This window comes from Artemia franciscana, chromosome 17, assembly GCF_032884065.1.
Source record: "Artemia franciscana chromosome 17, ASM3288406v1, whole genome shotgun sequence".
Lineage (NCBI taxonomy): Eukaryota > Metazoa > Arthropoda > Branchiopoda > Anostraca > Artemiidae > Artemia > Artemia franciscana.
This window is the reverse complement of record NC_088879.1, coordinates 39156430-39168694: the sequence shown is the minus strand read 5'-3', so window position 1 is coordinate 39168694 and position 12265 is coordinate 39156430. Positions and strand designations below refer to the sequence as shown.

At 33.7% G+C, this 12265-nt stretch overlaps 1 protein-coding gene across 3 annotated transcripts in view; it reads left to right on the top strand.

The window, feature by feature from the left end:
* Positions 1 to 12265, top strand: part of LOC136038225 (potassium/sodium hyperpolarization-activated cyclic nucleotide-gated channel 3-like) — a 292504-nt gene that overhangs the window by 171530 nt on the left and 108709 nt on the right. For all 3 annotated transcript variants that reach the window (XM_065721317.1, XM_065721319.1, XM_065721318.1), the window contains one exon: positions 6074 to 6223. In XM_065721317.1, coding sequence (XP_065577389.1) covers positions 6074 to 6223 — 150 coding nt within the window. The remainder of the gene's footprint in view (positions 1 to 6073; positions 6224 to 12265) is intronic.

Here is a 12265-nt window from a genome sequence, read left to right as displayed (position 1 = left end):
TTGAAAATTTGTAACCGGAACCCCTTCCGATTATCCACAGACCTTATATGAGGGGGTCACTATAGATGGAAAAATAGTAAAAAATAAAACGGACTGAGACTGATGGGCTATCTAAAGCAGGGCGTAATTTCTGACAGAAAATGTAAATTATTAAAAATTATAATTGCTTCTAATGCTATAATTGAACTCGCTCAACATATTGGCATTAGTAATTATTGGTAGATAATAAACAGATAGTCTCACTCCGAAACCCAACAATAAATAGGCTTGTGCCTTATGGCTGAAAAGCAGGGAACAAAGAAAAAATCACACCCACCAAAAAGCATTTGAACGAACAGTGGCTTAATATTTTTTATAGTTCTTAATGATTTCTTGGATTCTCATGAGTTCTTTAACAATATTAATTTTCCATCAAAATTCTTGTTGAAATGAAACGAAAAATAGTTTGACTGACTGAAGTACAAACATTATTTAAAAATGTTTGCACAAAACTACGATTGATCGAACGTTAGGCTGAATATTCAAAAATTTCTTAGAACTTAAATTACCATCAGAAATTCTAATTTTTAGCAGAAAAGCAGAAAAACGATTTAATTTTTGTTTTAGATTTAATCCGTTAGCAAACCGTCAATTAGAAAGCTCATATCCATTAATTTAAAAACAGAGTTTAAAAAAAGTTGTTCAAAGAAAAACAAAGTGCAGGATTAAAATCTAAGACAGGTAGAAATAAACTCATATAATAAGTCTAACCTTAAATTTAGATAAATTACCTTGAATAAATTAATCAATCTTAAAGCAAATATAAATTAAAAGGAATAATTACGTCAAGCTCAAATTACTCAAAATTGAGACAAATTGAGCTGGGGCACCATCTACTTAAACACTTTTAAAACTAGAAGATAATTTGTGCTGTACTAAAAACAAAATGTAAAAACAGTTTTCTTATTCGAGGGTCATGAATCCGTATAACTGAGTTTTTTTCTTCAATGTTTTGTCTTCATCGCAGTTCCCTTGGCCCTATCACTGTTGGGTCCTTGATAATTACAACAATAATGAAAATGTACCTCAACCATTTTGTCCCCATATTACTTATAAGAAATGCGATATATTATTAGTAGTATCCAGAGCACACCATAAGACTAGATAAATATTAGAGCCAATCTTTTTAACCAAGAGAAGCCATGTCCCTTCTTTGTTCTTTGATAGCAGATGGTCAAAAATTTTAGAAAAAATTTTCAGTTTTCATTGAACACTTTGAACTTAAAATTAACAAAGTACAATTAAGAATGACTCATAATGATATATATCAAGTCTTCTACCAAAAAGCCCTAAGTAGATAAAGATTGGCCTTAAGCGGACTTTTTTCGATTTCCATCGATAGACTTCAGAGTAACCCAGTTATATTGTAGACGATATTTCTCTTTCTATTGATATTTTAGGTAATTTTTCAAATAATTTTTCAACTTCAAATTACCGGAACTTTTGAATCTAAAGAGGTCAAATCTGGTAGTAGGAAGGGCATTTTCGGCTTCAAAAGAGTTTTTTGGTCTTGAACCAGTTTTAGGTTATTATTTCAAAAGATAGTTCTGCTAAAAGTTCCTTTCAAAGTTTATTCATAAGGGAGTAGTAGTCAGCCTGCAAATTGTAGAAATTTATTCAATGAAATTCTTTGAGCTGAGAAGGACAAGTTTGAAATCTGATTTGCATTGGCGAAGGCAACTTCCAAGACAGATTAAACATAGATTCCGTTTACGGACTGTTTACGGACGGAAATACGGACTGTGACTTACAAAACTTATAGTTTGGAGATTTTTAGTACATAACTTGGGGGATCAACCATAAATTCTTTTTTTCATTTCAAATATTGCTGAACATAGCTCGGTTAAAGTAAAACGAAGCCTTTGTTGCTTCCATCTAAGTAAATTACTGTATTGGATGTTGGTCCCTTTTGGAGGCAGCAGAGAAGACTGGAGGAGGAGGTAGGTAAGGAGCTGGATTATAGACTGGATTAAGGAGCTGGATCAAGTTTCGCTTTGGTGACCTGAATAAACATGAACCTTGAAGGAATTTCTGCGTCTCAATGAATAATCAGTACACCATCATTTCAAATCTGAGTTGAAGATTCTTTATCTCTGGTCCAATACATTATACCTAATGTAAATAAAACTTCTTGTTCATGCACAAGTAGTATTCAAATTATAAATTAAATAAGTATTCAAAGGAGTCTTTTTTTTAAGAAAACTTTAGGAACGAGAGTTTTGTTTCAATAAAACATGTCCGGCCAAATTCACTTGGCAGCGTTACTTGGTCCGTTTCGGCCAAAAAATTTGCCGTCTGAAGTCAGAATATAACTCCTTATCCTATTAATTTGTCGTCTTTGAGGTAGCAACGACACAAACTTTACATTATACCTCTTGACTCTACTTTAGACCTTTCCGACGATCCTCAAACGGAAATTCTAGGACTACTGGTTAGAACAATATACAACAACAAAAAACACAAACACGCACTTGTGCACATACATCCATGACTGTCCATCTCTGGAAACATACAATATTTCCTTTTCCGTAGTTAAGGATTTGAGAGTTCTAAGAAGTTTGAATTTCACAGTGAAAATTTTCAAGCTGTCACCCTTTTCGGATGTTTTTCTCTTTTTATAAAATTATTCTAATCTTTTTATGGTAATAACTTTTCATGGCTAAACTTAAAATTGTGTTTGCGCACGTAAATGTGATCAGAAGAAATAACAGTCTTATGATGCAAATGTTCTTTAAATTTATCGTTTAAGGTTTGTTTCTATTACCAAGGGTCTATTAATATTTGACGTTCACTACCATAAACGGCTTGAAATGTCCGAAAAGTGCGTTTATTTTACTTATTTTGTCAGCAAAGAATTTACCCACCCTCCCGAATGGAAGCCCCCTAAGATGAACATATTGATGAGACAAACGTTGGCTATCGGTGATGCAGGCATGCTGGTTGTCCCACCCCATGAAAATGAAGATATGATTCTATCAAACCTTACTGAAAATCTATCAGACTTAACCTATTAGGAGGAGAGCAACCTCCTCCCCTAACATTCCTCAGGTTCTTATCAAATGTCTTCTTTTGGTTCCAAGGATCACCATACTGGTAGCTTTTTATTTGCTTCTATTTTTAATTCAAAGTATATTAGCTCATTTACGAAAACGTTAAACATTATTAGCTTTAAAAAATATCAAATTTTAAGAACTTTTTTCCCGTGAAAAGTTGCATAGAAGAGTTATAATTTAAAGGACATACATTTATCTGATACCTCAAAAAACACCCCCAAACCCCAGTCTGGCTTGACATCTTCTGCAGAACAATCTCTAAGGACGAGAAAGGTGAAGTTAAAACTGAAGTGGCTAATTTGTTTGGAATTTTCATGTAAGTAAGAACCACTGGTTAATGTAAGAACCACCCTGGAGGAATGGAGTAGGTTCATTAAAATGCTTTTATGTCTGTTTTTTAATTCCTTTAAGATTTCAGTTTAGTACTCCAATGCTGAGGCTCTCTGAATCAAATTTTTTAGGTAAGATCCCAATTTTAATTTTAGTTTAGTTTTGGATCTCTTTTTAGTAGATTCGCTATAAAATGTTCTATAGGTTTGGTAGTCAACACAGTAGTTTATTTTTGAATAACATTTTGTCGATGCTTGTTTTAATGCCTTGCTGATTTATTAGAATGTAGCAAAAGACCTTGGTACACAAACAGGTAATGAAAATTCTTTACCTCAAAAATATTGTATCCAAACTTCCGCATTGATTTTTCTATCAAAATTGGTAATAATTGGTAATAATACTGCTATAATAAATAGATACGTACGTGTGGTAAAAGTGTGATTTGGGCGAGTGCCCTGTATCCTAAATCTTTCCTCCTGTATTTCCCGTGTAGATTGCAATTTTGTATGTTTTTCGAGGTTGTACCCAACTCCCTAGATCTCTAAGACTGAACCCCCCAATCTTGGGCACATCTAGAGTGAAACCAAACGGAAAAAGGATATTATTGTCCTGTACTTTCCTGTTGAAAGTGTACTTTACTTCCATTGGTTTATTTTTTTACTTGATTTCTTAGACCAGTTAGTTTATGGTTTAACTTTATGTCAGACAGGGAAGTCGAATAGCCCAACTCTTTTACTCATTATTGTCTTTAACTGTAATAGTTATCTCAAATTTTTATCAAGGAAACAGAAGATAAGTTTTTACTCTTTGTGATGCATTTTTTAACTGCATGAAGTCAATTTGAATATTTAGCATTTAGTTCACAATGAGAATTAACTTGTTCTGAAGTTCATCCTGGTGCTTCATGGTATTATTAGCAAAAATTTCTGATCAAATTATTCCATTTGCAGCTGACTCTGGGGTCTAATATACTTTGTCTTAAATTGCATTTTTTTTTTTTCCTATTTAGCTTAGGATTGTCATATAAGCTCACATTTGTTTATCTGTTTGCTCCAGTGGTATAGTAGTTAGTATTAATTGGCGAATAAAAGCAGTAAGCTCTCTTGGTTTTGGGTTAATAAGGGTTTTGGGTTTTGGGTTGAATAAGGAGACTAGTGTTAATAATACTATCTGTATTTTTCCTCTATTTTCTTGGATTCGTAGATATTTCACATTTTATTTTGTTTTAACTCTTCCCCATCCCTCAAGTCCTGTTCCCCTCTAAAAGCAAAATCTTCTGTATTACCCTGGTCTGACCATGACGTAGGCCCCTGTTAACTTACAAATCCATCAAACTTCAAAGGTGACATTCCAATTTCATAGAGATAGCCTCTATATTTTACCACTTATAACTCCAGATTCTGTCTAACGACCCCTTGCTAGTGACAAATAATTAAAGTCAAATCAATCCTCATAGCTTAGAACTTGTTTATATTTCACCAACGTCTCCTTTGTATCTGTTCCAGGTTTCCATGACTGCAAAATAAAGTAAGCTTTATTTATGTCGTTTGCCAAATAAACTGGACAAATTGAGTAATTTAAGTAGGTAATTATCACTTAAGGCAGTGATGGCTTCCGATACTCCTTAAATCAAAAAAAAAGGCAAGAGCTTATTATATCTAAATATATAAATGCATCCAGAACTAATCCCCCAATCATTGTGGAGAGCAGGGGCGGAAACTACACCCCCTAGATTTTAATGTCCCTCTAAATGTCATGAACTCCTTCATGACATTTTGATTTTGACACCTTCGATTGGTATTTTTATACAAAAACAATAATCTTGATAGCTATAATTACAGACAATCCTTTATTTTCATTTACTCATCATGGCAAGTACGTTCTTGCAGATTTTAAAAACAAAACAAACTAATTATTGTAATTAGTTACAGAAATAAGGAACTAACAGTGGCACCAGTTTGGGAATATACTTTTTTTTAATAAATAATTTTTTAAAGTGTTTTTCAAAATCATGGATAAGGGTTACTTCTATATTTTTCCATTTTTAGAAATTGAAAATACATATAAATTTGCAAACGACCTAACATAGTCGCACCCTTGACTCTCATCCCAAGGTATGAGATTATAAAGGACTCTAACCCTGGCCCCAAAGGACATAGAATTACAACTTCAGCATGCCATCCACTTTACTAGGGTGAACCATAAAAAGTGGCAACACAATGCATCTAGCCCCAGAACTACCGCTCCATCATCTAGGGCTACAATTGAACTATATCATCTTTATTTAGAACGGAATATGTTTACCACTATCTCACCATCTTGTTTCTAGAGACTTTTATTTTTGAATTATTTTTTTCGTTTTTGTTTTGTTTGCTCCTTGAAAAATTAATCATCTCTACGGTTTTTACTTTCAAAAAGATTTAGTAGGTATAACAAATTAAAATTCAACAATGCTAACGCAGAAGCCCAAAGCCAGAGTTGTCTCCCAGGCAAGTATCGGTCCAAAAAAAGTATCATTTTTACAAAACAAAATGCCCAACTAGCCAAAATTTACGATCCTGGTAGAAATCCTAAGCAAAAGTGGCCAATAAAAAAACGTAACTAATTAAACAACTAGTAAATGACAAGTAATTCTTGAATTTTATTTTCAGTTCCTCAACATGGCAAGTGTATTCATGAGGATTTTCAATCTTATTTGCATGATGCTACTTATTGGTCATTGGTCTGGCTGCCTACAATTTCTGGTTCCAATGCTCCAGGGATTTCCACCAAATTCTTGGGTAGCCATAAATGAGTTACAGGTGAGACATTTGACCTCTAAGGAGTAACACTTTTGAGAGATTTGTGTGAAGAAGCTCCACTCTCGCTAATGCGCTGGTGATTTACTCCCAAGTATTTTAAAATTTTGCATTTCTAGTATTCTTGAGAATATTTCTTCTGGGTTTTGTTGGGTTAACTGATCTTTCATACTATGCTTATGCTGATGCTATTCTTCTAATAAGCCGGTCTAAAGTCAGACTATCGCAAATGGTTCATAAAGCTCTTAATCTTTTATTAAAATCCGTCTCTCACTTAACGTTGGTAAATGTGAATATCTTCCTTTCGATTTTCCATCCCCTCCTAAACTTTTAAGTTCTAAGAAATTTTCCAGCCCTTATATAGATTTGATGCGGTGGTCGGGTATTACATTTACCAAAAATCTTAAAAATTTTCGTGAGCGTGCCGTCCGGGATGCTAGAACAAAGATCCAGATTGGTTACTCTAAAATTTTAGAAAGCCCTTGGAAAGCTTTATTCTACCTCTTCAGATCATTCTCTTCTTTACCTTTCTGGGCTTTACCCTTTTTTAGGAAAAAAGGATTTTAGTGTCGACTGGCTTATTTCCGTTTCTGTAAATACCGTCTTTATCTTCATCTTTGGTATAAAAATCGAAAAATAATAAATAACTTTTACCTTCAGAATATTAATGTGAAGCTGACTGTTTCAAACGAAAAGCTTTTAGAAACAGTGCATTGGCGTTTGTCGCCTCACCACGGTGCGATCAGTTTGTTTTATTAATTCCTTTTATTTAATGTTATTGTTGTTTTATTGCTATTGGTGATTCATATTTTTTATGTAATGTTATTGTTGATATTTGTTTTCGAATCTCTTTTTTTTAAGTGTTTACTCCACTAGTGAGCAAAATACTTTTTTTTCAGTGGATCCCCGGAGGGATTTACCTTGGGGAAACCCCTCAAGAGATTAGGGTCTGGGATTAGAGGAGACCTGGAGGAAACATCCTCCAGGCTCTACGTCAAATCTTTTTGTGAGCCAGGGATGGGTACTAAGATAGCATATTAGATTAAATAACATCAGTGTCAGTAGAAATTATTTTAGTGAAAAAAGTCTGTGATTTCTATTTCAGGGGGGAGTAACAAGAGTGATTTGAAAAGTTATAATACACCAAAATCAAATAAATCCGTCCTTCGGGTAAGAAGAAATACAAGAAAAATATCAAATATAAAGACTACAGATAAAACAGAGGAAGGGAACAAGCCCCAAAAAAAGAAAAAAGTGAAACAAAAAGAAGAAAAAGAAAAATTTTCATGAAACAAGTTAGAAAATAACACAAGCTGTCCAGACGGACATATTTCAAACATACAGCTCTAAAATTATCTCTAAATTAAACAATCCCTAACCTAAAAGGTCTAAAAATTTAAATACATAATCCCTAATTAAATAAATCAGCTTGCTACTTATGTTCTCCTAAGTGTTTTTATTTTAGAAAAGCACAACCATAAATAAGATTCTTAGATTTATGGTTCAGAATCTTATGGAGCTATTCATATCAATGATATGATTGACGGTATCATTCATAACTCGTTTAACTTAAAATTCTTAAATAAACTGTTGATAATAGAATTTTTATCAAACAGTTCGTGGTAAGGAACTGTAGTAAGGAGCGACCCGGCTCAATAGTAAACAAAACTAAAAAAAACGGAATTTTGATGCTAGAAGATACATCAAAAGAATCGAATTTTTATGCTGATGCTAAATATATAAGTTTCATCAAATTTAATCTTTGTCATCAAAAATTACGAGCCTGAGAAAATTTGCCTTATTTTGGAAAAGAGGGGGAAACACCCCTAAAAGTCGTAGGATCTTAACGAAAATCACACCATCGCATTCAGCGTATCAGAGAACCCTATAGCGAAAATTTCAAGCTCCTATCTACAAAATTGTGGAATTTCGTATTTTTTGCCAGAAGACAGATCACGGGTGCATGTTCATTTGTTTTTGTTTTTTTTTCAGGGGTCATCGTATTGACCAAGTGGTCCTAGAATCTCGCAAAAGGGCTCATTCTAACTGAAATAAAAGTTCTAGTGCCCTTTTTAAGTAACCAAAAAATTGGAGGGCACCTAGGCCCCCTCCCACGCTCATTTTTCCTAAAGTCAACGGATCAAAATTATGAGATAGCCATTTTGTTCTGCATAGTCAAAAACCTATAAGAACTATGTCTTTGGAATGACTCACTCCCCCAAAGTCCCTGGGGGAGGGGCTGCAAGTTACAAACTTTGTCCAATGTTTACATACAGTAATGGTTATTGGGAGGCGTACAGATGTTTTCAGGGGGATTTTTTTGGTTTGGGGGTGGGGTTGAGGAGAGGGGGCTATGTGGGAGGATCTTATCTTGGAGGAATATGTCATGGGGGAAGAGAAATTCAATGAAAAGGGCGAAGGATTTTCTAGCATTACTATAAAAAAAAACAATGAAAAAATAAACATGAAAAGTTTTTTCAATTGAAAGTAAGGAGTATCATTAAAACTTAAAACGAACAGAGATTATTACGCATATGAGGGGTTCTAAAAATACTTTAGCATAAAGAGTGAGGTATTTAGGAGGAGATAAATACCTTGCTCTTTATGCTAAAGTATTTTTAGTAATTTCAACTATTTATTCTACGGCCTTTCTGATTCAGGGGTCATTCTTAAAGAATTAGGACAAAGCTTAAGATTTAGTGTAAAGAGCGAGGTATTAATGATGGGACAAACCCCCTCATATACATAATAAAAAATATAAGAATATAAAAGTTTGTTACGTAAGTCAATTCTTAAGTTACGTATATATTTTACTAATAAAAACGTTCGTTAAAAATGAAAAGTTCTAGTTGCCTTTTTAAGTAACCGAAAAATTGGAGGGTAACTAGGCCTCCTTCCCACCCCTTATTTCTCAAAATCGTCTGATCAAAACTAAGAGAAAGCCATTTAGCCAAAAAAGAATTAATATTAAAATTTCATTTTAATAATTTATGTGCGGAGAGCCAAAATCAAAAGTGCATTAATTCAAAAACGTTCAGAAATTACATAAAAAAACTAGTTTTTTAAACTGAAAGTAAGGAGCGACATTAAAACTTAAAACGAACAGAAATTACTCCGTATATGAAATGGGTTGTCCCCTCCGCAATCCCTCGCTCTTTACGCTAAAGCTTTTAATTGTTTTAAAAAGTAGAATTGTGGCAAAGAGTCAAACTTTAGCGTAAAGAGCGAGGGATTGCGGAGGGGACAACCCATTTCATATACGGAGTAATTTCTGTTCGTTTTAAGTTGTAATGTCGCTCCTTACTTTAAGTTTAAAAAACTAGTTTTTTTTATGTAATAACTTACGCAGCTTTAATAATGCCCCATTCTTGGGTTGTATGCAATATAGAGGATCTTTTAGATTATTTGACAGTAGATTTTCCTTTTAGTGTTTTTAATTCAGAATAATTTATTAAAAATAAGTCACAGAAATTATCGAAAAAAGATTTCAAAAAGAGACGGTATGTATAGGTACTTTTTCAGCCTTAAAAGGGGATAAAATCAGGAGATTAGTGAATCTTCATAAATGGAATGAAAATTGCGTAAAGCTGTAAAAGACGGTTCTTCGCAGTATTTAGATTTTTGACTAAAAAAAGAGTTTCGTGACAGTCTGTTACCCAGGAATAAAATGAAAATTAATTATTCTTAAAAGTATTTCTAGAAAATTATCATAACCTTGGCTGTTAAATAGAGCCTATGTAAAACTTGAATTGGTTATCATACCAAATGCTATATAGCTTTAGTTTTAATTGTACGAGTTTTCCAAATATTTTAAATCAATATGCGGTCATTTCAATGCTATGAATAGTTCCATAAAATTCTGAACATAAATCTATCAATCTCATTTATAGTTTTGCTTTTCTAAGCTAAAACACTTAAGAGAACATAAATAGCAAGTTGAAATATTTAATTAGGGATTAGATTTGTTTAAAATAGAACAAACATAGTAGTGAAAAAAAGAAAAGACATCTAAAGGTGTCTAAAGAATTTTGTAAGTATGTCTTTCTGTCAAAATGCCAAACAATATTCAAAAAATCCTTTTGAAATGTTATAGGTTTCCGAACTATTGCTTTGTTCTTTTCTTCTGGCTTTGTTGTACATTTAAGAGCCTTACGCAATGATGCTGATCAAAACAGCTTCATTTTCGAAATTAAATCAGCTTAAGGGATCAAGTTGAAATTTTGAGGGTATGTTGGAACATAGAGTTACATAAGATTTTATCTTGAGCTGGGGGCGAAGGTAACGAAAGAAATTATGTGCATCTAGTTCGCCGAAATATTATGTCTGCAATGTCTTGGCAACGGCATTGGGGACAGAGTTGGAACTTTTAGGTACTTTTCGGCGAAGTAATTTGGGAAAAAAGTGAAATTTGGGAAAAAGTGAAAAAGTGAAAAATGAAAAATTTGGAAGGAATTATTTTAGTGTTGCCAGAAAGAGAAAGCAGCTGATAATTTTTGTCCCCAATCCAATTAAAAATAAACTTTCCCATTACAATCTTTAAGTAGACTTATAATATATGCAATGAATAAGTATCACGATAAATCAAAACTAACTTTGCGTTGCCAGGGTGTAAAATGGCGTATGTGCAATAACTCAGGAATGATTAAGGGTATTAAGTTGACACTTTGAAGGAATGTGGAGTCGGGTTTTTGACTAAATTAGAATATATTATGTATATTATGAGTCCATATTATGAGTCCAGGCAATAAAAACAATATATTTGCAATATCTTCGGAAAGGAAATCAACGGTTTAAGCAACGAAGTTGAATCTTTGAGGGAGGGAAGGTCGCTCATTTGGATTTTAGATTATGACTCTGTTAGGGGGCAGAGGCGAATCGAAGAAAACTATTTGTATCCATCTCTGCATCCGATTGTGCAGTCTCATGAAAACGGCTTGAGGGGTGGACTTGAAACTCCCAGGTACTGCTGCAGAAAGGAAAGGGGAAAGTGGGACAAGGGATATTCAAAAGCGGGTTTAGAGGAGGAGGATGGGGCTAACCAATTTTGGCTCGAATTCAGACAAAATGAAATTTTTGTGCTATAAGATTCTATCGGCCTTATAGTTCATGCACGGTAAAGTAGCGAGAAAAACCAAAGGACATTGTATGCTGCCCGGATCTTAAAATAGTTATCTGCAATATTCCAGGGTTGGGCTGGGGTTTTAGGTTGAAATAATCATGGCTTGTTAAGAGGGAACATTGATTTTGATTTGAAAATGAAACCAAAAGACACTAACTGCTGGTGCAGTTAGTTTCCTACCCACCATTCATAACCCCAAGGATTGCCGATGATAATTTTGAGATAACTATTTTATTCGAAATAGTAAAAAGGTTCAATAAATATATCTATATAAAATTACCATATGTGGAATGTCTAACCAACGGAAATGGGCGATTAAAATAAGATATTCAAAGTTTTAGTACCCTTATTAAGAATCTATAAGGATTAGAAGGAAACCATACCACCTCCCGTTCTCTTTTTTCCTACCTACCCTCCATAAGCCCAAAGCTATTAGATTGAAATTTGGAGTTAATTATTTTATTTCCAATTGTTGAAAGGTTCAACGGATATGCTTCCGGAAATGACCTGACCCATACAGCCCCTGGGACAAGGGCAGCAAATTGTACAAATCGCCCATTGTTTAAATATAAGGTTTATAATGTCCTGTCTGATTATAGATGTCAGATTTGCTTGAACTTTCACGTATCATTTACTTGGCCAAGAAAATCACAATAATATAAGCTCCTAGGAACTGATAATTTAAATTCGACTAACTAATATTATAGACCAAAAGACATTATGTGCTGCAAGGATATCTAAATGGCGTATGTGCAATATCTTGGAAACGGCTTACGGTATTAAATCGAAACTTTTAGGGAATACTGGGGGGGGGAAGGAATTGGGATTGTGGCTCGGGTGAAAGGAAGCGCTAAATCAAAAGACACTAAATGCATTCAGGTTGCCAAATAACACAATTACACTATCTCGGGAATGGAAAATGGTGA